The sequence below is a fragment of the Podarcis erhardii genome (genome assembly GCF_964252035.2).
Source record: "Podarcis erhardii genome assembly, chromosome: 11".
In the NCBI taxonomy this organism is placed as follows: Eukaryota; Metazoa; Chordata; class Lepidosauria; order Squamata; family Lacertidae; genus Podarcis; species Podarcis erhardii.
Window position 1 is genome coordinate 47,771,408 of NC_138501.1, and position 26,549 is coordinate 47,797,956.

General features: G+C 42.0%; 1 protein-coding gene across 3 annotated transcripts in view; it reads left to right on the forward strand.

The window, feature by feature from the left end:
* Positions 1-24,736, forward strand: part of DYM (dymeclin) — a 166,811-nt gene extending 142,075 nt beyond the window's left edge. For all 3 annotated transcript variants that reach the window (XM_081881455.1, XM_081881457.1, XM_081881456.1), the window contains one exon: positions 22,995-24,736. In XM_081881455.1, the coding sequence (XP_081737581.1) occupies positions 22,995-23,144 (150 nt within the window). In that variant the 3' untranslated portion in view covers positions 23,145-24,736. The remainder of the gene's footprint in view (positions 1-22,994) is intronic.
* Positions 24,737-26,549: the final 1,813 nt, after the last annotated feature.

Here is a 26,549-nt window from a genome sequence, read left to right on the forward strand (position 1 = left end):
AAACTAGGTGCGCCCTATGGTCCGGTGCACCCTATGGAGCGAAAAATATGGTACATCGGAAATGAGCCATGAATTTGCATGTAAACTGACACACCAGTTAAACCAAGTGGTGGAAGCCAGCAGTATTCTTCTGTTGATCTTACTCCTAAATAATTACACCCCAATTATATTTGTTACATGGCTGGTAGAATAACCAAAGATGCTAGAAAAAATGTGTTCTATATGAATCGTGCACACAGTTTTATTGGATGTGCCTTTTTATAAGTAGAACAGTTTATACTTGTAAATTTGGGAATTTTTCTAACTTGAAGGTTCAGCTAATTAACTGCAGATTCAGCTAGTAATCTAGCCTACGAAGCCCAAATGTACTTGTGTTATGAAGGGCCTGAATTTTATAGGAAGTTATTTGTTTTTACTTTATATCTTCTCCTTTTCAGGGATCATCAGGCTCATACACATACATACAGAAACTGATATATCAATTATTGTTTTTGAAGGTGAGGTTTTGTTGTTTGAGAATCTTTGTGGATTTTGCAATTAAAGTAGCAACCTACCAAGCAATCCAGTTATCTGTTGCTTCAAAATCAATAACTTTGGACATCTTTTCTCTAGCAAAACATATATCCAAATGTACCATCTCAGAACCTGCTCCCAAAATACAGGGCTTATATTTTAAAATGAATAATGAGCAATAAAGCCAACTAAGAATGTTGTTTTATACAGTCATGCATTTCCAGTGCATTCACTTAGAACGACACTATAGGAAGTGCTACATCCTTTTTGTATTCTTAAAAAGCTACCACACGTGTGTGAAGTGCTATTGCATTGTCCTTCAGTAAGAGCTCTAAATGGAGTCTGGCAGTTGCAGTGTTTTGCATGGTACTCTTTGGCTCAGCAGTGATAAGCAATAGACAGTCTGGCTCCTTCAAGGAGTCCTTCAGCAACGTCTGAGCCCTCAGCAGTTCCAAAACTCTCTGGCTGACTTTCCCCAGTGGACCATTCATTTATCAGGAAATGAAATTGGTTACAGGATTCCTCATATTGCCAAACCTCACTGACGAAATCTGGTTTATTGCTAGCTTCAGAAACTTCAAGAGTACATTAGCTGGCTTAGTCTTGCTCTAAGTTTCTTTCTGACATCGTCTGAAAAGAAAACCTGTTCTGTTTAGATTGTAAGGATTTAGGACTTTTGTTTGAATATCTGTATTCTCATGATATAAACCAATTGATAATTCCATGTCCCCAACAGTTTCATCCCTGAAACTGGGAATCCTTTCTTTCTTACATATTTCTTCTTCAAAGCTGAAAATCTTTCACCTGCTAATACTTTTTTTTTTTTTAGTAAATGTTTATTAGAGTTTCCAATTTAATACAAAAAACAAAAATACAAAATACAAAAATACACAATCAAAATAAAAATAAAAAAACAAAAACAAAACAGAACAAAACAGAACAAATATAATTTCCAAAACTTATTTCTATTACATTGTTTCTCGAACCTCCTCTCACCTCCCCCTTTTGTATTCCAGTTCGAATCTTAATTCAGCAAATCCTTATTGTAACTTCTTGTAACTTATTTTAGCTTATTACTCCACTTTTACATTACAGCTGGTAACCACTTAATTTCTGTCCAACAACATTCTAACATTCATTGATTTTACAATATTTCTGCAAATAATCTTTAAATTTCCTCCATTCCTCTTCCGCTGACTCTTTTCCCTGGTCTCGGATTCTGCCAGTCATTTCTGCCAATTCTTTCACCTGCTAATACAGTCTGTTTAACAGTCTTAACAAAATTTTGTCGCTGTAGATCAGATTATGCACACAAAAGAAGAGGGTTATTGGGGGCCAGGGGGAGGATGACGCACACTATTTTAAAGCAGGTAATCTTGTTTATATGTTTGTGTGTGATTGATTTAATAATTTTTACCTCAGCCAAAGAAGCTTTAAGTGGCTTACAAAAATCAGTGGTAGGACAATCCCTGCCCTCAGCTTTACATTTTAAAAGTCATGACACACAGAGACAAAAGGATGTGGAGGGAGGAATAAAAGAAAACAAGCTCACACACAGGTTCTTACAGTTACAGATAGGTAGCCGTGTTGGTCTGCCATAGTCAAAACAAAACAAATTCCTTCCAGTAGCACCTTAAAGACCAACTAAGTCAGTTCTTGGTATGAGCCTTCGTGTGCATGCACACTTCTTCAGATACCTTGGTATCTGAAGAAGTGTGCATGCACACGAAGGCTCATACCAAGAACTGACTTACAGGTTCTTACAGTTACAGGTCTTGTGACCAGGTGAGAGAGAAATCATTCAGGTAGCCTGCTGGAATGTCTGCTACTAGGTGATGCCCAGGGACACCTGGTCTCTCAAAGAGGCATTTGTCTCTCTAACAGGGACACAGGTTGTTGGGAGATGTACATTGAGTAACCATTGTCATTTTCATCATTTGGAGAGTGGGGGGAAAAGAGATCCGTGGTTGCTTTTTAGCCTACAGATATTCTCAGTTACGCTGAATCTGATAATGCTGTTTTACAAGGGATCCAGTAAAAGGGTCTGGATGCCCCTGATTCTGCAGCACTGCTAACCTAAAGCAGGCGTAGACCTGTTCATGACCACTAGGATATCCATGTAAAAACGGATATAATTAATTATGAAATGCATTGGAAAAAAGATTTACAAACATGAGTCTCGAATTTTCTAAAAATCACAGCTTTTATAAAAATGCTATTAGCTGAGGGGATGGTGATTATTATTTATTCCATTTGCATACTGCCAATCACCCATAGATCTCAAGGAGGTTCACAACATAAAATTACAGTTAAAAAAATACGTAAGGGGAAAAAATAAAGAAATTTAAACGGGCATCGGGTATCAGACAGCCAAGGTCTGATAGAGTATAAAGAGTATATCCAATTCCATACACAATATTTTCTATTTAGGAACTGTTTCGTAGTACTAAATACATAAAGAGAGTGTTATTCTTCAGGAGCACACACATGTATAAATTTGTACCAGGCTGATTTTATGCAGATCTGCACCGTTTATAATGTGGCAGTATTTGCTCATGAGAGATATATTTCCAAATACAAAATGCCTGGATTAAAAGATGTGCATCTTTTCTTGTCTTAAAGCACAGCATGGACATGAGGCTGTTGGAATAGGTGCTGTATGACCTGCATAGATACCTAAGGTCTTTGAAGCATACACTTACAAATGTGCAGTTTAGACCTCTAATTGTCTGAGGAACCTCTGTGCATAGAGTACTTGTCCGCTTAAGAACATTTGCCACAAGATGGTGGCAGCAGGGGCAACTTTGAGGGCAGGCCTAATGGGTGGGCCCATTGCCATGTGATGTGGATCTTTTTCATGTGAGTAACACCTGGAGAGGGCTGCAGTTTTGTCTTTATTTGACTTCTCCCTGTGTCCTAATTTATTGCATTAACTTCTCCATTATTAATACAGTGGTGCCCCGCAAGACGAATGCCTCTCAAGACGAAAAACCCGCTAGACGAAAGGGTTTTCCGTTTTGGAGGCGCTTCGCAAAACGAATTTCCTATGGGCTTGCTTCGCAAGACGAAAATGTCTTGCGAGTTCCTGCGGGGGTTTTTTTCTCCCCCCCCCTTTTCTAAGCCGCTAAGCCGCTTATCTGCTAAGCCGCTAAAAGCCGCTAATAGCGCTAATCCGCTAATCCGTCAATGGGCTTGCTTCACAAGACGAAAAAACCGCTAGACGAAGAGACTCGTGGAACGGATTCTTTTCGTCTTGTGAGGCACCACTGTAAATCCCAAACATTTTAACCCAATCTCCCCATATTTTTTTATTTTTTTATTTTTTGGTCAATTTTGTGTGTTTTGCTAACTACTTACAGGAACAACTTCTAGCTTCTTCCTTAATGTAACTAATAGTATTAGGGGTTCAAAATATAGCTTGTATCTTATCATTTTCATAATGTCAGCTCACATGAATTCCCCAAATTTTGCAAAAAATCCCCCACCCTTAATTAGTTTTCATCTGGTATGTGATATGATCCAAAAATCAATATACTTTACAGCCATGTTGTAGTTGTTTATTAGGGATGACTCAGTGGATAGTTTAAGAATCTCATCCTCTGTCTGTATACTTCAGCCCATCTTCCTAACATTTGCTTCTGCAATCAGCTACCCTGTGACCTGCTGGGGATGTTTGGCTGTCTAGTTTGCAGTTTCTGAGATTTACAGAGTCTCACAAGACCAGTCCTTGTCTGGTGCCAACTAGTGGCCTTGCTCATTGTCTAGACCCTACAAGGATGAAGCCATTTAAAATAAAGGCTAAATAAGTGATTCGGTCTTCCTGAGTAACAGTTAATCACTGACATTGTCAAGAATTCTATAAAATCATGTTTTCAAAGCCGCCACAGCTGTTAAAAACAAAATTACAAGCCTTGTTAATATAGCTTCTTCCCTTTATTTGAAGGGGAAAAATTAATAGCAGAATTCCTGGAGATGAGAAGCTTTCATCAAAAGCACAAAAAGGTCACACCGCCTTCTTCCAACTCCACCTTTATACCTCAGTTTTGTCAAGCCAAAAGTGGTTTCAGTTTAGCTTGCTTTCTGTTAGAATTGGATTTTATTATTATAAATTTTCTATAAATCTTGGGGTTCGTTTTGCTTTTAACTGCCCTTATTCACACAACACCCTTGTGAGGCTTCATGTAAATAGCTCAATTTTTAAAGATCATCATTATGTATCTGGCAGCTCTGGCTCAGATACCAAGTCAGCCAGTAAATTCATTGTTTTGTACCCAAATGACCCTATAATTCTTGCAGGGGGTCATGTTCTGCTGCTGCTGCTGCTGCTGCTGCTGCTGCTGCTGCTGCTGCTGTTGTTGTTGTTGTTGTTGTTGTTGTTGTTATGGATCCTCATATTAAAATGAATTACTTCTGAACACACTTGAGGGATTTGTACCAAAGTACCAAGGTTGCCCATGGTATTTCTGCTGTGGGTGAGTGACTTTTACTCTGCTTTGAGGTGATTAAACCACATAGTCACTCCAAATGCAGAAATACAATGGAACAGTCCTCCATCAGAAGAGACTGCCTATTGCATTTGTGCATGGGTTTTTGCTCTCAGCCTTCCTTTTTCCAACCAGGAGGCAAGCCCAGAGCAACGACTCCTACAGAAGCATGGCAGGCTCTTCTACGCACTAGAAGTAAAACTTCTCAGGTGTAAGAACAAAACATGCATTCAATTTTAATTTGGATTCATCCATGTATGTTTAGCTTAATAGCACTATGGTATCTGCTCTCACTTAACATCTTGCACTAGGTTCTAGATGCCACTCAAAATTAAGTCCCGCATCCTTGCCCTTCTGGTTGGTTCCAAGATCAGCTGCCCTAGGACACAGTCATTCAGGGTGTCTAGAATTTTTCACCCATTCGTCATGACTGGAACACACATATAGCCAGTCTATATGATAATAGTTGAAGTCACCATTACAGTACTACATTTCCTCTTTTAGATTCTTACTTGAATTGATGCTTCTCAAGATCTCGCTGAGAATTTTGATTAGAGGGATGATAGCACACCCCCAATATCACCGCTTCCAGCCGTTCTACAAAGTATTAAATAATTTTGCATTGTCTTGCATTGATTGGTCGAGCATTTTTTTAGGAGGGGGTGATTTTAAGTGTCACTAAACCCTTCTTTCGATCTTGCATTATGACAAGTGGGTCGTTATCTGACTTTTTCGGAACACAGGGGAACATGCAACAATTTTGAGCAAATGGATTTAGGTTCTACACATTATAAAAATTAGTTCAGCCTATTGCAATTTAGAAAAACTTGGTTCTCCAGCCCTGGGTTTTATTAAGCAAGTACTTTTGATCATGCAGCGATTCAAGGGAAATTATGGCGAAAAGCAATAACAATGTCACTGTAAATTACAGTGGAATGAAAGGTAAATGCATGAAATGAGGAATGGTTTTAGGGTATTGAATTTTGTTCAGGCTTGGAACATGGTGTCTCAATTTCAAAATTATTAAAGGTAACTGCTTGCCGTGTTATGTTTTGTGTAGATAATAACTTGGGTCTGTAGGTTTCACAAAAGTATTCTTGCTCAGTACAGCCACCTGATCATTCAAACCATGTCTCTTTTCAAAGGTAATTTAGGTATTTCCCCCCCTTTAATAACATGAGAATCAGAAAGTACTGTTGGCTTGGTAACAGATTGGAACTATTCCAAAGTGGCCAGACTTGATGGAGGTAGAACTTCGACCCGTGAGCACACCAGGGCAAAGGAAGTAGAGGCACATGACATTTTCTTTTGAGGGCTTTTAAGTGATAGACTTACGTCTTTAAGGAAGGGAGACATCCTCAGCCATCAAAGGACTGAGGTTTCCTCCTAAATCCTTGCAAAGCTGCTTAGGTGATATGGCCCATAGGTCACTTCATATATCACAATAACCCCTCCTTTTGTATTTTTTAAAGAAGGCAGAATCCAGTGGGAAATTTTCTTTCTTAAGCAACGCAATCAGGAATGGGAGTCAATTGCACAAAGGTTTAGATCTGGAGAGCCACAGACTTTAGTTTGCTTCAGCACCAGCCATTAGTTGTGCTTTCTACTGCCATGGCCGTACCTCCGGACGTAGACATTTGTTCATGCCAAGGGACTTGGGGAGAATTGTGGAGTGTCTCGTTATGATGGCCTATGAAACAGGCAGAAAGAATGCAGTTGTCTCCTATTTCTGCTGCCTGCCCCAAATCTCAGTGCAACCTTCCCTCAGACACTTTTCATGGGGATCCTGAGTGAGGACTCTGTGTAATGCCAAGTGTTCTGCCTTGGATTTGTGGAGTCGCAATTAGTGGTTTAATGACTTAAAATGTGCCCCCAAATTAATCAGGCTGCAGTTTTTAGTTATTTTTCAGATAAGCCACTTACAAAAGAAGGCAGGTGCTGACTTTCTCCCTTCTCTCTACCCCTAGAAGGGCGGATTCAGCCTTTTAAGATGGAGGCTGCTGTGACACATGCTGGCATCATCTAAAAACAAATAACGAATGCCTTTTTTCCCTTTCCTATTTTTATTCATAGGCAGATTTGACTGATTAATCAATTATTCAGTTAAGACTTCTCCAGTCGGGTGACAGTCCTTGTAAAGTTCCTTATGGGGTCAAAGTGAGTGTAATCCTTGTAGGGCTGGGTCCTGCAGATTGGGCAAGGCAGGTCAAAGCAGGAGGGAATCCGAGGTTATTGGGCCAACAGGTAGACAAGCAGTCTGGTGAACCAGCAAGGCAAGCAAATCACTAAATCAGCAAGATATACAGTAGATCTTTCAGTCTTGGATAACAGCAAAGAAGACAGAAATGGAACCTAGTGAAGTGATTTGCTGAATACAGCTCAGTTGACAGACTGCTCCACATGGTATATTGTAACTAGGCTTTCCCTGCTTCAGAGAATGGATTTGTATTGCCTGAAATTCTCTTCCTCGGACCATGGCATGCAATCCTCATTGTCTAATTATTCAGCTAGTTATACCACCATCTTGAATTGTAAGAACAATGACTACCATGCTTACAACTCTGAATAACCAGTGGAAAGTGAGCATTATTGGTTGTGATGCCTCTCTGCAGTAGGCTAGCAAACTTGTAACTTGTAACATTTGTTCAGCCACTTGGGATGCATGTCATTGTCCTGAAAGTCATACTCACAGTTTGTAGCTAAGAAAGGAGTGGTATTGCCTGTGATGAATGCTAGAAGCTAATAGCATGCAGCAAAAGTAATCTAATGTTCTCGGCGTTAGCTGAATTCTGGAGACCTATCCTTGATTCTGATTTGAGACTTGCATGGCCTCACTGATGCATCCCTGTTCTTCTTTCCCAAACCGCCTGATTTGTAAAAGGTGTGTGTTTGTCTTTTAAATTTCTACACTGCCCTTCATCTGAGGATCACAGGGCGGTTTACAATATAAAAACACAAAAATACATACAGTACCATAGTAACTAACAAAAACAATGACACCCCACTCCACACACACACAGGCCTGGGAGAAGAAGTATGTTTTTCTAGGCATCTAAAGATATGTAAGAAAAGCACCAGGCAAGACTTCCTGAGGAGAGCATTCCACAAGTGGGGAGCCACCACAGAAAAGGCCCATACCTGTGTTGCCACCCTTTGGACCTCTCGCAGTGGAGGCACACAAGAAGGGCCTCAGATGATGATTGCAGGTTGGTTCATACTGCGGTCCTCTGTTGTTTAAGGCTTTATAGGTCAAAACCAGCACTTTGAGTTGGGCCCAGAAACTAATTGGCAGCCAATGTAGCCAGGCCAGGGTTGGCTTCCATGCTCAAACCATCTTGCCCTGGTGAACAACCCAGCCGCTGAAATCTGCACCAGCTGAAGTTTCCAAACTGTCTTCAAATGGCAAAGAAAATCCCAGTGCATCGTTTTCCAAAAACAACTGACCATGAACTTATCATGATCTTTTCACTGCTTGGAAAGGGAGAGCAAAACATACAGAGAGCTCATCATTACTTCAGTCTTGTTGGCATTCAGTTTCGTTTAGGCTTGCCCACATCGAGTCCCTTTTCATGGCCAGACACTGAGTCATCTCAGAGGCTGCAGGACCTGGGTCATACAGAAACTTAATAGAAAGTTATTTGTCACTGGTCTACTTCATAGCAGCATAATCCAAACATTCCCAGAATCTTTTGCAGCAGCCTCAAATGCACACTGATCAAGGTCTGAAGTACCAAGAAAAAAAGCTGTCCATTTCCTCAGAGCTGATCCCAGGAAGATAAAGGCAAGAATCTGTCTTCCTTTCCCTAGGAAGAAAGCCAGATTGGTGTAGTGCAGGGTTTCCCAAACTTAGGTCTCTGGCTGTTGTTGGACTACAACTCCCATCATCTATAGTTAACAGGTCCAGCGGTCAGGGATGATGTGAATTGTAGTCCAAAAACAGCTGGAGAGCCAAGTTTGGAAAACCCTAGTGTGGAGAATCAAATATTAATTTAGACACCATAGCAAACTTTTATTTGTATTAACCATAATTAAGCACTTGCATCATGATTTGAACTTCCATAAATGCAGTAGGGAAATCATGGTTTAAAGTTGCTTGTCGTCTTGTATTTTCCATCTGCTCAGCACACCACTTTGTGTATGTGAGGATAATAACATCACGGAACCCCATGTGTGCTACTCTGAGCTCTTTGGAGTAAGGTCAGGATACAAATGCAATAATAATTGATATTGTTCTTGTGGTGGCACATCTGGTGCCGATTGATTGCGCTTGTGAGTTGGCATGCTCAATTGCTCAAGGAGCTCAATTGCTCAGGCAGCCCAGCTTTTGAAAGGGGAGAGAACATTGTCAGTTTGGCTCAGACTTAAGACCACACAGGGACAAATTGAAGACTGGGCATATGTCCTGGCAAGCCAAGGGGCAAGGAGTCCTAGAAGCAGGAAGGGAGCAGACTGCCTACTAAAATTGAGGTGCCTGAAGGAAAGATAGAAGAATGAGGCTTGCAGGAGACGGGAGGTATGGAATTGAGGTGTTGTGATCAAGATATCGGGTACAGCATCCTGGACAGCAGCAATGGTTCCCATTGGAGCTAAATAAAAGGGAAAGCAAGGATCTGAACTAAACAAATGCATAGTGGAGTCATGAAGTAGAAGAACTGAAGAGCCTCTGATGAGGGCAGAACTTCACACAAATGGCTGTACACAAGTGGTGTGAAGGAAATGAGCAGACAAGGGAGGGTTGGGAACCTGAAGGTTGTAGGGCAGGGAGCCACAGGGACATAGTGCTGGTAGGCCAGAAGTATGGACCGTGATGGGGGAATACTGCATTCACTGTACAGTGGTACCTCGGGTTAAATACGCTTCAGGTTACATACGCTTCAGGTTACAGACTCCGCTAACCCAGATATAGTACCTCGGGTTAAGAACATTGCTTCAGGATGAGAACAGAAATCGTGCAGCAGTGGCGCAGAGGTAGCGGGAGGCCCCATTAGCTAAAGTGGTCCTTCAGGTTAAGAACAGTTTCAGCTTAAGAACGGACCTCCAGAACGAATTACGTATGTAACCAGAGGTATCACTACTGTACTGCTCTGACCTGGCAACTCTTAAGGTGCAGATATTGTGTGGGGCGGGGTGGGGGGTGGGGAACCAGTTTGAGGGGACTGAACTTCACATACTGATTTTAAGTAACTAGCTACATCTTGGGCTGCAAACTCCCAGTAGCCATAGGAATGAGCAGAGGCACTCAAGCTATCTCATGAACGACTCTCAAGTTATTCAGTTGTGATCCAGCACTCCTGATCAGCTGTGCTAGAAAGCCATAGAAAGATATAATGACTCCCTTATCTGGGCTTTCAGTAGGCCGTGATGGGGAGATACAGAGGTAGAACAAGCCACCCGTAAGCAACCTTGTTAGCATCCCATGACTCTCCACACTGTGGCTCTGGAAAGATGCAGTCATCTTTAAGCAAATAACTAAACCCGTTCCACCCAGGGTGTGATGCATGTTCTTACTCCATCACTATTCGCCTGTCTCCACTTTTCTTTCTTCCTTTTTCTGTCTTGGAACAGTTGAACTTTCAGAGACTTTGCTGTTGCAATACATCTTCATTTCTCTGAACAGGGATATGAATTTGATTTTTCTCCTGTTTCAGTGTCTGGCCTTCTCCACCCGGATTACAGTTCTCTGAACACTTCTGAGACCTCCAGTTACTTAAGAAGGGAGTAATGTCAGGCAGCCACGTACATTTTCCAATACACAAAGATTGTGGAGCCAAAGGTCTGCTGCTTCAATAGGGGTGTTAGTCAGCATGTCCTGAACTAAGACAGATAAGGACCCACTTCCTAGGCTGCCCTGATCAGAAAGTTAACAGCTGGTGACAGTAAGTCTGTCTCTTGTTCTTAAGCGATTGTTATCATTTTGTAATATTTACAGGTCTGGCTTTCTCAGACTAAAACGTACAAAATCAAGAACTTTATTAAGAAACTTATTGCCACTGCTGGACGCTTGTTTTGCCAAAGCTACGCCACCCCCATTTCAATAAGCAAAAAGGGGGGGGGTTTACATGCCTTCAGGCATCGTACATAAGAGGTCACAGGACAGGGGTTGATGAACGGTTTTAGCTGCATCTATGTGCAGAAAATAGGGACGTAGGTTAAACCACAGAGCCTAGGACTTGCCGATCAGAAGGTTGGCGGTTCGAATCCCCGCGGCTGGGTGACCTCCCGTTGCTTGGTCCCTGCTCCTGCCCACCTAGCAGTTCAAAAGCACGTCAAAGTGCAAGTAGATAAATAGGTACTGCTCCGGTGGGAAGGTAAACGGCATTTCTGTGCGCTGCTCTGGTTCGCCAGAAGCAACTTAATCATGCTGGCCACATGACCCGGAAGCTGTACGCCGGCTCCCTTGGCCAATAAAGGGAGATGAGCGCCACCCCAGAGTCGGTCACGACTGGACCTAATGGTCAGGGGTCCCTTTACCTTTACTATGTGCAGAATTTTTTTTAAAGCAGGTTCTATGGAGTTCTGTTTCCGTTAGGCACCAGTCTGTTGGGAGGGATGGGCTTGGGAAAGAGTTTCGGGGCTTTTGCTCTGGAGGTGGCTGGGCAGATGGGGAGAGAGAGAGAGGCCCCATTGCCTTCCAGCTCCTGAAACAGACCAGATGTGGTAATGGGAATTGGTGTGCTGGGTGTGACCTTTACCCCCACTTGCCCACAGCTTGTCCTTTCTGGCTCCTTAGGCCTTTTTGCAATGATATCATTGCTTTGCTCCACTTCTGGGTGAAAGCATGTCTGGAGCCTCTTCTTTAGAAAAGCATGCAGGCTGACTCATGCTGCCATTCCTTTTGCCACTCTCCGCATGAAAAGGATTTTTGTGAAACCAAAAACGCAGAAGTCTATTTTTAAACAAGGAAGGGGTTTTTCACCTTTTAGGAGCCCCGTCTGCTTAATCTCTGCAGTTTAAATGTGGTGAAACTGGAACCATCCATGGCTACGCCGAAGCCAAGTGCTGGTTCATACTGTACAATTCAGAGAATGGTGGAGACAAATAAGAATGAACGCCACCACCACCACGTCTTTCCCCATTTCCGCTGTAACATGGGAATTGTCATAAATCTTCTGGTTATTGAGGCAGACAATACGAAAGGAGATTGCAGTGGGGATGGGGAAGGAGTGTGTGTTAATCAGGACCAACTTCCGTTTTGCATACCTTGATCTCTGTGTTTGAAACTCCCATCATTCGAGGTGCAAGTTGCAACAGGGAATTTCATTAGTGTGAGCAGTTTCTGAGCTCTGGGCGCAGTACTGAGCGTAAGATTTCAGATTAAAACTGGGTTCTTGTTATAGAAAAAGAGTGCCTAGACATTCCTTTGTTGCGCCCATAACCTAGGTTTAAGGTCGCCAACTGGCTTGTATATCTGTGTTTCTAACACTGCTTGACTTCAATATGCTGTGGATCTTCATTGGCAGTTTCTTAAATATCTGTTTACACAATTCCTAGATCCAGTCAGGAACTTTCTGCTGTTAAAAATGTTTTAAAGCCTGGATCCCAATGTAACATGTTGTCATTTTATGTATGCATTATTCAATTTATGTCTGAAGGTTTCAAGTAGATTACAGAAGTGGCCTCCTCTCACTTCAATAGTTAGCTGGGGCATGTCTACACTGCTAGCTGTAACTGGCTTTAAGCCTATTTAAACAGTATGATTTTCAAATAAGGCATCTTAGCATTATTGTTCCAGACAAAGCCTAGAGATCTGGGTGAGCATTTTTAGAATCCTCACAAGACTACAACGATAAAGGTTCTCCCAGAGGAAATCACCTAAACAGTTTACCAATCAATTTAAACATTGGCTTCAGTATGTAATACAGACATATCCTTAGTCCCAGTATTATTATGCAGTGAAATTGGTTTCTCTATTTGATTGCTGTAAATCATTAAGATTGCTATGGTGGTACAAGAATATTTTGGAATGAGATACTTGATTTACTCTGCCTCCAGAGATGAGCTATGTAACTATTATTGAAACATTTTGCTCTCTAAACACCATGAATCATTTTTAGCCTAGGCTTAACCCCTTTTAACACTAATATTTTATAATGAACAAATAAGCAGTGGTGAAAAATAGAACCTATGGAATCTTTTTATTTGGATACAAAAACAGTTTCATGACTGATAACTATGAAATTTCCTATGATGACTTGGTTGTTAAAGTAGAAGTTTTTTAACCATTTATTTTTCAGTATTTTAGGTGAGACATAACATTATGCAACTCAAAAGTTAAATATTCCTACCTAAGCGTAGAATCAAATGTTGATAGTTGGATTATAGGGTCCTCTACTTTTTACTTTACAAGTAAAATTATATTTCCTTGCTAAATCATGAACAACAATTTTTTTCTTTTAAAACAAATGGAAGAGAAATTTAAATTGTTACATAACAGAAAATGAATTAATATGGATATTTAACAATGTCCCAAAAAGGGAAAACTATTTTAAAACAGTTGATCAGGAGTATTTAATGCCAGACATGTCTCCAGAACCTAAAATAACTTTATTTGGTAATGTAAATATTATTGTAAATTTTCCTGTTTTTTAATGAAGTTATTTTAGGTATTGAGTCGAGAGGTTTATAGTCATTGGGTTGAATTCAGATTTCTGAGACAATAATTTTCATACAACATACAACAATCTATAACTGTCTGTATTCAAGTACCATGGATGGAGCTCCATGCATCTCAGGACTATTCCATCCTCCAGTACCAAGGACTGTTTCATATACACTTCTTGGTGGAACTTCATGTGTGCACAGAAGCCAGTGGATTGGGCTGACAAAGGGGCCACCAGCCAAGCTTACAAGCAATGAAGTGGAGGTTCATCTCAACAAAACTGTTAAGAGTTTTACTTAGTAATAGTTCTATGGGAGAAAGTCAGCACATTGTCATAGAACTTTGTTTTGCAAAGGAAAGGCAGGAGGCAAAAATGCCCACGCTTGGTTTTCATGGGGCTTGTTCACTGTACTGTCACTTGAGCAAGCAAAATGTGCTGGCTTTTGGGGCAAAATACTTGTGCTCAAGTTTATAGCATGTGGTATTTCTGGGAAAGTACAGACCTTGGATGGGTATGTGTCAGGGATGTTTTGGTTGTGACTGCAGGGAGTTGGATTATATGAACCTTGGGGTTACCTTCCAGTTCTATAATTCTGTGATTCTATGAGCATAGGGTGTCTACTCTGGTACGGAGGGAGGTTCTCCAGGGTCTTGGGCACAGGTCTTTTCCTCTTTTGCTCCCTGTGGTCCTTTAAACTTAAGAGACACCAGTGATTGAAACTGGGACTTGGTGCAGGCAAAGAATTTGTTTTGCCATTGCTCTCTTTGGCGCTTCAGGTGCTTAATGTACAGGTTAAGGCACTAATCATCATCTACCTTGTAAAGTTTTTCATATTTAAATGAAATAAGAAGACGTTTTAGCTCTAAAGCTCATGCAGTGCTTTCATGGCATGTCCAAAAATAGCCTCCAGCTGATATGGGTCCTCTTCAAATCCCTCACCAGGAAGCAATTGATGTCCATTTCGTGTCAGTGAGGGTTGTCCCCAGTAGCTCCCTAATAGGCTCATCTCCTTTTGTATGGCAGGGCAAGATGACAATATGCAATGACTGCGTTAATGCAGGTCTGGGGATTATTCTGTTTTTCAGTTTTTAATTCCCCAAACTCAGAAACATACAAAGGGATTTTACTTATCTGTCTGAGCAGTCAATCACTTTGTATGCTTAAATGGGGTCACAAATGCTTTAGCAAGGTCAGGAAGTAGAACCGTTTTATGGTTGTTGTTTTTTAGTCAGTAGTTTATTGCTTGCTTGTTTAGAGGGATCTTGTCATTTTCCTCAATTGTTTCCCAATATGTCTGCCTTGAAACACTTTCCTCGTCAACCATTTCTGTCACGTAGTGCATAACCCTCCCTTGTCTGTCTAATCCCATTATGAAATCATTTCTCATGCCCACGTAATTCCCTACATAAAAAGACAAAGCACCTATTTATTTCAGGGAGTTACCCCCATGGACCCAAATGAGTATTGTACGGTGTTAACACCTCTTTCTCCATTTCCCAGATTGTGTACACTTTAGTCTCCGTTACATAAGCACGTAATTCTACTTTCCATGCTTTTGTTTAGAAAGGGCTTTTATCCATATTTGTCCCAGAATATGAAGGGCACACAGAGTAGCAAAGGTGATCTCTGTTATTGGACTGCCTTGTATGTCTTCCCAGTCCGCATCCTGCAGAATTTTGTGCATTTTTAAAGTTTGTTTGCTCACGATCTAGTAAATGGAATTGTGTTTTATGTACATATCTCCGCCTTGTGAGTTGGAGCAGATTTAAGAGTGACTTTTTTTACAGATCATTTTTTGTTGCTCTTCAGAGATGAAACAAGCAACACACTATTCTCTGTTATGATTATTCTCATCTATTTCTTGTCTGAAAAAGAGCTGAATGAGGCGTTTCATTTCAGCATGTTCCAGCCAAACTGAAACACTTTTTACTCCTATCAGTTTCAGTGGGACAAAGGAAAGTAATGTGCTTTAACTCTCCCATTGAAATAAATGGCACTAAAAAGCATGTGTTACCTTTTCTGTCAACCGTCTGATCCTGTGCCTGGCTAAACAGAAGTAAATCCCCATTGCATGCCATGGGGCCTTCTCCCAAATGTCCACTGAATTGCAGCAATTGTGACCTTTCATCTTAAACTACTCTTGACTTTAGTTCTATAAGACCAACATGGACGTAACAAGCTAAGCCTTGTGTGTTTTTTCACCCACAGTCTGCCTCTCTTGTTAATGTCTTCTCTGCCATCTTGAAAATGCAGCCCAAAGACATAATTTAGACGGCACACTGTAAAAAAAGGGGGCAGGTTCATAGCACTAGACTCCTTTCCAATTGTTTCATGTCTGTAACTTGACAAATATAACTAAAGCATGTCCAATGCTATAAATAGCTGCATCACATACTTATCCAATATTAATTCCTAAAATATACAAAAGGGGTTTGGCTGATATTAAATGGGGGTGGAAATTATCTATTGTCTTCTTCCCTCCTTTGTCCTTTTCCCTCTGGTTTGGGGTTAGTTGGCAAAAGTGTCTGTGCCGCTGGGTAATTGCCTCTACTTCTCATACTAGCAGAGAAACTGAGTCATACCTTGCAAATTATCATCATACCCTCTACTATAGTTGAAGGTGGCCTTGTATAATTACCTGATTATTCTTTTTAACCAGGGATCTGTTTGATGGGGTAAGGTCTTAAATACTGTTCCAATTCCAGATGTTTCTGCTGTGGGACTAAAAGAACCAAACCGAGTCAGTCTGGTAAAGGACATTTTCTTAAAACCAGTTCCTTACTTGATACATAAATGAAATATCCTTTCCTATATGTGTGTGTGTGTTGTAGGAGAGATGCGTGGTGTTAAATTTCTTACAAGATTTGATACTGTTATCCACACAAGTAAGCAGCAGATCTGCAATTTGTTTCTTTAGTTGGACTACCTCCATATAGCTTTCATGAGATGGCTTGTCACACTTTGGAGAAGACTTGTTTATTTGCATTCCCAGACTAGTTGTAGTCCTGTGAACTGGGTTCCGAGTTCAAAAGCCAGCCCAGTAACTACCACAATTGGGAAATTCTCATGTGGGGTTTTAGGATATAGTCCTAGAAGTTCTCATGAAGTTGCCGCTGAACATTGAGGGAACTGCATATTACCTAAATAATCTCTTGTCTGGGATTTGCGATCATGTTCCATTGATCTCAGCTGCTGTGATCCAGCTAATAGGATTTCAGCTTGAGAGTGCTTGATTTTATAGCCCTTTCCACCATAGCATGAGTTTTGCACGGTGGATCAGAGTTTGAACCTGAAAGAGTCTGCATGCAAAGATTAGCTCTGTTACTAAGCTGTGCTTCTTTCCATGCTAGGATATGGTGCCAAAACTACCTACAGCTCAGGCTGGCACACTGAGCACCATTATGAGCCATAAGCAACTTCTAGGGAGCAATGCAAGAGAGTACCGTGTATATGTGAGAAATGGCCACGAGGCTGGCTCTTTAAACTCACTTAGCATTAAAGCTCTAATGAGCTTTATAGTCAAGGCATGCCTGCAGATGAAAAGGGACAAAACTTGCTTTGCCCTGTAAATTTCCACTGGTCTGCTTTGTCTCTCTTGACTGAGAGTTTTTCCACAGTTGATGTCTCTTCTGTAAGTCCAAAAAAAGGCATAAAGATACTATCAGGCAGACTCTGCAGCTGCATACCATGTGGACACTTCAACCGAATCACATCCCCATTTTCAGCCGATGCAGGTCGTGGCGACTTTCTGTCGGCAGCAAAAGGAAAGCAATGCAAACAGTGCCAGTGGAACCTGAAAAGGGGGGTGTACTTGTGAGGCTCCGGGGGATCTCCAACTTGCCTAATACTCCAGAAAAGACAATGGCAAGCACCGCTGCAGACAGCCTGGGCAAGAGAATAGGCCTTCAAAGGAACAGCTTGCTGTTTGCAAAAGTTTGAGTTTATTGCTTTCAGTTCGTTTTGCACAAATTGAAACCATTTAAAGTACATAAAATATTACAGGTTTGTCCAGGGCGCTTAAACTTTCTCCATATAAAAGCACAAATTATTTGTCTGTTGTAGCAGAGGAGGGCATAGGCATCTTGAAAGCAGTGAACACATCTTGCATGTTGTACTGAGATTCACTGTGGTGCCTTAACTGTTCAGAGTTGAAAGCAAGCGGGACAGTGGAAATCAAAGACATGGGATCTTGGGACCGTTCCACATAAGGATCAGTAATAAACTCATAAGAACATAGGAATGCCAAAGGCCTACCTAGTCCAGTATTCTGCCACCACTGTGACCAAGTGCACCAGGGAAGCCTATAAGCAGGATATGAGCACAGCAACCCTCTCCTTGTGATCCCCAGTAACGCGTTTGCCACTAAGTGCAAAGCTCAGTAGGGAGCTTTAGCCAATAGCACAATACACATGGGTCTGTACACACAAGTTTGTCATGTTCAAAGTATACGTTTTTAAATGTGAATATAAAAAAAGCTACAAGATGCATCAGCTTTTATGACCACTTTATCCCCCATGGGGATGAACAGGATCCAACTACCCTTCACGTGTTCCTCCTGAACATGGAAGTGGCAGGATTGTGACCACTGACCGCTGCAAGTAAGTAAGTAACTATAGTGAAGGTTCCCTGTCCGAGTCCTGTGCACGTACAACCCCTTTCTCATTAACATCAAGCATGCAGGCACATTGGCACATGAGAGGCATGGTGAGGGAGCATGTTCCTGCTGTCCCTCACAAATTCATTAGCACTTTCTTCTGTTTTTAGACGTTGGCCTCACATTTTTTAAGCCCCCCTTTGTCTTAACAGCCATGGCCAGACTAGTATGTCTGTTTCTGCAAAAAGATGATCTTGCCATAATTATCCAATGCCTTGGTAACTTCCAGATTAGATTACTGCAATGGATTGTATGTGGAACTGCCTCTAAAAACCAGTTTGGAAGCACCATCTGATTAGAAATTCAGCAGCTGAGTTCTTAACTGGAACTCACTGCTTTTATTTTATTTTATCTACAATGGTACCTCGGGTTAAGAACTTAATTCATTCTGGAGGTCCGTTCTTAACCTGAAACTGTTCTTAACCTGAGGTACCACTTTAGCTAATGCCGCAGCACCGCCGCACAATTTCTGTTCTCATCCTGAAGCAAAGTTCTTAACCCGAGGTACTATTTCTGGGTAAGTGGAGTCTGCAACCTGAAGCGTCTGTAACCCGAGGTACCACTGTATTTGAAAGATTTCTAGACCACCAAACTGTGCCAAACATCATAATAGTATATAACAACAATAAATTACAACAAATAAAAGCTGATAAAAACAGTTTCCCAAAGAGAAATCCAATGCTATCTGGGGGAAAGCCTGTAGAAATATATATTTAGGGAATATATGTTTAGGGAAGCTTCTAATGTTTGATGCATTACTGTATTTTAATATTTTGTTGGAAGCTGCCCAGAGTGGCTGGGGAAGCCCAGCCAGATGGGCGGGGTAAAAATAATAATAAGTAGTAGTAGTAGTAGTAGTAGTTGTTATATTTTTGGCATCTGGCGAAAGGTGAACAACATTGGCCATTATCTAACGTCAGTGGACAGTATGCTTCACAAGACAGGTGCCACTACGCAGAAGGATCTAGCCTGAACTTAGATGAATCAGACCTCCAGCACAATGTGACACAACAAGGATGGCCTTTGTGCTAGGAACATATCACTCCATTGCTCAAAAATCTCCAGTGGCTCCCAGTTGGTTTTCAGGCAGAATTTGAAGAGATGGTGTTGACCTATAAAGTCTTGAACAGCCTAGGGCCAGGCTACCTGGAAACCACTTTCTCCCATATCTATCTGCCCATTGGCTATGGTGGTCATCTGACACCCCGCTCTGGTGCTCCCACCTTTTGAGGTTTGATGTGTGGCTTCTCAGTCATGGCTCCCAAGTTGTGCTGTGCTCTCCCCAGAGATGTTGACCTACTCATCTTTTCTTTTATTCCTTTTCTTTTCAGCATCAGGATAGATAGATAGATAGATAGATAGATAGATAGATAGATAGATAGATAGATATTTAAATGAGCTTCTCTTTTAATACAGTGAAGTTTTAAAAAATTAACTTCAGTCCAGTTTTTGTTCTGATCTGTTTTGTATTTTCTCCCCCTGAACTGCATTTCTACACTAGCTGTCTTGAAGGCTGAATGGTGGAAGGATGGCAGAGAAATATTTTAAATATATAAATACAGTGGTGCCTCGCAAGACGAAAAACTCGCTAGACGAAAGAGTTTTCCGTCTTTTGAGGTGCTTTGCAAGACGAATTTCCCTATGGGCTTGCTTCGCAAGACGAAACGTCTTGCGAGTTCTTGCGAGTTTTTTTCCTTTTTTCCCCTTTTTCTAAGCCGCTAATAGCGCTAATCCGCTAATAGCCGTGCTTCACAAGACGAAAAAACCACAAGACGAAGAGACTCGTGGAACGAATTAATTTTGTCTTGCGAGGCACCACTGTACTGATTAGCAGGAGGGCACTGCAAAGCACAGGAGGTCCTTGGTGGAGGCTGTAAGCTGATCTTTAATGTACTGCAGTGGCCTCTTGATTCTGAGTAGCATTTAACCCTCTGGAGCAAAGGGTTATGATCTTCTCCTGCTATCTGCATGATCTTTTGGGCGCCTGTGGGGGTTATGCACTAAAGTAGCAGTGAAACTGCGCCTCTTGCATCTGTTCATAGGGACTTCCCGTGGTTTTGCATTCTATCGCAGACTGGGTGGCTCAGACAGTCTGGTAAACTTTGGACCCGTCTAGCTACATAGTCCTGTTCCAGCCACCAGCTCAGACTCAGCTTTTCTCGGGAAGGAAGGACAGGACTTCTTGTGGTTGTTTAGGCAAATAATGTTAGCGTTACAAGGGCATGGGGTGAGCAGGCTTAGACCGGACTGAGCAGTTTCATTTTGGAGAAAAGGCACCACAAGAAGAGGGCTTTCCCTCCAGGGTTAGTTCATGTGACAGTGAAACTGAATTGCCTGCAGTGAGTTCTTGTTGCCTGAGCAGCCGGGGACTCCTACGTCTCCTGCCCAGGCTTGTGTCCCGGAGAAGTCACTTGGGTGCTGCTAATGCTGCAAAAACATCACGGGAAACAGCAGTTACAAGTTATAAGCACAACCTTATTGGCGTTAAGTATGAGATGAGTACTATGGGTTGCTTTTCTTGCTGGGAGAGCCCCTGTATTGGTCTCTAGAGTCACACCAGGCACTGAAACTCACCAGCAGTTTGACTTTACCCCTGATGGTGCCCTCTTCCATTGTCTCTCAAGATGCCAACACTGGCACCTGCCAGCACCTGGCTTGACCAATACAAAGAGGACAATTGCCTGGAAATATATAAGGTGGCCTCTTGGGGATCAGGATGGATAGCCTGCTCAGAAGGTCATCTGTGAGTTAGATCCAGATTTTGTCATAATTAGACTGCTGAAACCAGTGGGACTTAATTTAGTCATGACACAAACACACGTGTGCACACACCGTTTGTCCACAATGTATTCATCTGACAGGAAGACATTTTTATTACTTTGCTTCATTGTTTAGGGAAGGATCCAGCATGTGACTAAATCTTTCCCATTGGAATTTATGGAACTTTGAAGTGTTCAACTGTGCCCATAGATAGCCTCTTTTATATAGTCAGCAGTTCCAGATTGCATGCTGGTCTTTGGGTCTTGACTTTTACATCCTGGCCCCTGTGCATGTTTACTCAAAAGCAACTCTGGCGCAGCATGGCAGGTTTTTGTCTGTCAAGCACAGTGTCACCCACCCTCACAGCAGGTGCAGAAGAAGGCATGAGTTGGAGATAGGACTCTGGCCACATTTAATTATTATTTTTTTAATTCGATACTGCCCTTCATATAAAAAAAAGAACACCTCAAAGCAGTTCGCAATAACAAAAATGAATACCGAATTTTTCGCTCTATAGTACGCACCAGACAAGAGGACGCACCTAGTTTGGGGGGGAGGAAACAAGAAAAAAAATTTCTGAATCCCAGAAGCCAGAACAGCAAGAGGGATCTGGTTTCTGGGATAGCCCCTTGCTGTTCTGGCTTCTGGGATAGCCGCTGGGATAGCTGGGATAGCTTTGCGCGAAGCCTCTGCAGGGCACAGGAAGCCTTCAGCCTTTGCACAGCTAACCCCGAAGCTAGAACAGCTGCACAGCGCTCCCTCTCCCTGTTCTGGCTTCTGGCTTAGCTGTGCAGCCTGCATTCACTCCATAAGACGCACACACATTTTCCCTTACTTTTTAGGAGGGATAAAGTGCGTCTTATAGAGTGAAAAATACGGTACTAATTTATTGAAGCACAATAAATTGGAGGACTTGTGAGAGGAAGCGACTGGCCTAAGACCGCTCCGTAATATGGGATCCAGCCCCCAGGAGACCAAGTCTTTGGCCTTTGCCTTCTCTCACTGCCCGTTGTTATTTGCCAGCCTCGCTCTGCTTCTGTCACAGTGCGGCAGTTTGTACTTAGCCTTGCCCGCATCATTATAAATAACGAAGTGGGACGTATTTTATCTTCGCTCGAACTGATGGCTGAAATGTGGCTTTTGTCTGAACTCCCGCCAAGCCCTTGACACAGGCAGTATTTATAAGTCAGTAAAAAAACAAAAAAAGGTAAGGGGGGAGAGCTCATTAATTTTTGTTTTTCCCCTTTAAGGGCATCCCAACATGAAATAACATGTGTGGCTCTTGCATGGCTCTTCCCAGGGATGCCAGAATGCAGGCAGCTTCCACTTCATACTAAGCATGTCTTTGGCCAGGAGTGATGGGATTTGTAGTTCAGACTACTCCAGTTCAGACTGGAGGGCACCAGGTTGAGGAAGCCTGGTTTTGGCTGTAGCTGCAGAATAAATACCAAGGTGGGGACTGTAGAAAGTGACTGCTGGTCCCAGATCCAGCAAGGAGCATGGCAGGAAGATTCTTGATGCTTTTCTTCCGAAAGGCTAATACGAGCAGCGGTATTGAGTGCTTCTGCAACTGATACATTTTGGACAATGCTTACAGGACAAGAGGGAGGGAAGGAGCTGGTTGGGCAGAACGGAAGCAACGCAGAAGACCCAAGGCCGGCCTCCTCCTCCTCCCACCTCCCCCCATAAACTTTTATGGGAAAGTATTACGAGGAACAAAGGGCAGCATAATTGCCATTCTCCCACTGGAATGTGCGTTCTGAACATTGGGTAGATACAAAACATAAGAACCTTGGAATCGAGCAGCTGATCTGTGTTCCCAGAAAGCAAATAGCTTGCCGGCTTCCTCGACTTGCTCCTTTTAGGCCTGAAAAATTCATTCCTTTCTCGCATGTTGCATTCACCAAGAAATGATTCGACTTCTCGGGTCTCCCTCAGGCTTTCACGCATTCATTCATTCTCTGCTTGTCCTTTCCTTTCCAGAAATTCCCAGAGCTGAAGTTTAAATACGTGGAAGAGGAGCAACCTGAGGAGTTCTTCATCCCTTACGTCTGGTCCCTCGTGTACAATTCTGCTGTGGCACTTTACTGGAGCCCACGAGACATCCAGCTCTTTACTATGGATTCTGGCTGAAGGGGAGACATACACATGGCCCGCCCGCCCCCTCCCAGAATGCATCCCTTCAACCTATGGAACAGGAAGTTTGTTACTAATGTACAGCCTCGCTGCCATTTTCAGGGGGCTTATTAGGAACCAGAATAATAGGGGAACTCTCACAAGATTGTATGCTTTTATTTATATATTTGTAAAAAAACGAAAACAAAAAAAACCAAGAGATTTTTTTCCAGCGGCTCTGAGCTTGGGGGTGATAAAGCAAGATGTTAGCAATGAGCAGCTTTTTAAAAAACTTAAGAACAAAAATGTAAAATGGGAAAGTGGGGGGAAGTATTTTGATTTGAGGTCAGCATTTGCAACCTGGTTTCCTTCAAGATTTCTGGTTGTGCTTCACTTTTTTATTATTACTTCTTTTTTGTTGTTGCTATTGGCTTCTCATCTGATCATCAGAACAATCTCCCCCCTTTAACGTTGTATAGAACTGAAACGTCTGACTGATGCTATTTAAAAATATTACAGCATTAATGCTATTTCATATTGAGGCAGGAAGGATAAATCCTTGATTTTGATAAGGTTGACCCCTACAATGAGGGAGGATTTTCAGCGTGATTTTGATAAAGCACTAAAAGTTTGTCTTTCTGGCCACTAATACTTAATGAAAGTTTAACAGAATTAAGAGCAGCCCACAAGGAGGGCTGTCTACAAAAAATAAATATAAAAAATGTATCCATCTCAATAAGGGTTGTGGATCATGCCCATTCATTTCCAGAGTTTTGGTGTTGTATTTCACACATTTTCATGGACTCCTTGGAAGGGTGCAGGGAAGTGATCAAAATTCAGCAGAACAGAGGTGTGCCTACTGTACTTTCAGGTTTTTGCCAGAGATGTGCAGTTATGCGTACATCTCTGAATGTTTAAAAAGACTATCCTACAATATACTTTTTCATTCTCCCTGGTTTAAAGGGAATGGGCAAATGCTGTGTTTGCCAGCAAATGGGGGAGAAGAGAGGGAAATGTTTAATGTAAACTTTTCACATGGAATGTGGGCTTATGGTGATTACCTTCAAATGCACAGAACAGCATGCCAGGCTTCAGAGAAAAAGGAACTGATGACATACATTAGTATATTACCTTGGTAAATGTGGCACACACTTTATTATGTATTGGAGGGAGATGGTGACACACCTCTTTTTTATGTGGAATGTTTTGCTCTTTTTTAAAAAAAAAAAACCCACAACCTCCTGACAAATGTTAGAATCGTGTGTCCTTCCACCTTAAGCAAGGTCCTGTATGGCATTCTGCACAATTGGAACTTGAAATCCTTGTCATATTTATTTAAAATTGCAGATGTAGAGAGACATGCATAGCATATGAGTTCATAGGACTTTGCACAGACACAGATTTGGGGAAGAGGCAATATGAAGACTGAATTATCAACGTTTTCAGTGTAACATTAAGAAAATTGGAAGGTGATTGAAAATAAGAGTAAATAGGATTTTATGCTGTGCTTGGGCTTTTCTTTGTTTTTGATATATTAGTCAAAGGAAGGTGAATTCTTTGTAATGTTTTTTGCAACCTTTAAATAAAGGACTGTTGACTGCACAACTGCACATCTTGGGAAAACTCAATGTTTTGAAAGTGTTCTTCTAAGTTAACAAATTCTGAGAATTGCCTGGAACAGTTGGATTAAACTACAGTGAGATATCTAATGCTGAAAGTCGTTGAACACTCTTAATTTTTCTGGCCTTGTCGCTTATTGAAAGTAGTCAGGAAATCCTCACCATTACATCCCTAGCAAGACCTGCTGGCTGCCTGAAGAAGTGTGCATGCACACGAAAGCTCATACCTAGAACTAACTCAGTTGGTCTTTAAGGTGCTACTGGAAGGAATTTTTTTATTTTGTTTTGACCATGGCAGACCAACACGGCTACCTATCTGTAACTCAAATTACAAGGGTTTTCTTTGTGCTGTCTGCAAGGGCCAATTAAGAAAGCAAGTTGTTGCAGTTCAGGCTGTCCCATCCTGATGACACTGAGCTGCTGAATGTCACAAGACAAGGAGCATTTTGACTCTTGAGCTTTCTTTTCAGATTTTAAATATGGGTCAGCAAGCCTAGAACTGGAGGAGCCATGATTCACTGCTGAAACAGCAGAATAGGCCCAAGACAGGAGATGGTTTTATACTGAACTTAATCCTTGTGTGGTTGACTCTTTTAGGCACTATGAAGGTCTATTGATGTCCTGGAGACTGCAGTCTGGTACATCCATCAATACTCCTTTGTGTCCTCCAGATCTATAAACTACCATCTTTGGAAATCCTTTTCAGTACTTGGTGTGGAAAAGTTACCATGTAGTAATAAAAAGGATGGAAAAGCACCATGCATTGCAGTGTTTTGCGTTTTCTGTAGTCCTTCCCTTTTCCCTGTAATATTTATCACTTTGGCAAACGCCAGCGAAATCCTATTTCAAAATCAGGGCTCCTGTTCAGTGCCAGAAAATGGCTATGAAGAAGAAGAAGAGTTTGGATTTGATATCCCGCCTTTCACTCCCTTTAAGGAGTCTCAAAGCAGCTAACATTCTCCTTTCCCTTCCTCCCCCACAACAAACACTCTGTGAGGTGAGTGGGGCTGAGAGACTTCACAGAAGTGTGACTGGCCCAAGGTCACCCAGCAGCTGCATGTGGAGGAGCGGAGACGCGAACCCGGTTCCCCAGGATTACGAGACTACCGCTCTTAACCACTACACCACACTGGCTCTGTGTAACCTTCTTCTACAAATTACCCAAAACAGAGAAGAGCAACAACAAAGTATTAAAACAATCCAAACAGCAACAAAGCATCAGTTAAAATCTGGAAACAATGTAATAGCAACAGTACACTAGCAATGATACATCAGCCCCATCAGGAAAAACTAAAGCTCTTCCTGTCACAGCAGAAAGTAATAAATCATGCTTGACTATCGACATCTCTGAAAGGCCTTCCAAAAACAGTATATAATATACCTGGTAATGAAATGCATACAATGATGGGCCCAGGAAGGTTTCCCAGGGAGAAGAGCGGGAGTTTCACAGCAATGGAGCCAAGGGTGCAAATGACCTGTTCCTATATCCTGCTTTTGCTCAGAAAGCGGCTTGGTAGATAGAAAAATCCTCAAGCAGAGGGTTTCTTTCACTAGGCAAAGGATTTCCCAACCCTGTGATTTTATGAAGTGCGGCCACCAGCTTCTCCCACCTTGCTTTTCAGTTTGTCCTGCTAGCTAGGAATGATGGGCTTTGTAGTCCCAACAATAACTGGGGAGCCAAGGTTGAGGAAGGCTGGCCTACCAACTCAAGGTTCAAGAATCAGCGTCTTCCTATTTTCACCTATTGCCAAAACGTTTCCAGGGAGGTGAGGGGAAACTCGACAGCCAGAGGAGCGGGGGGGGG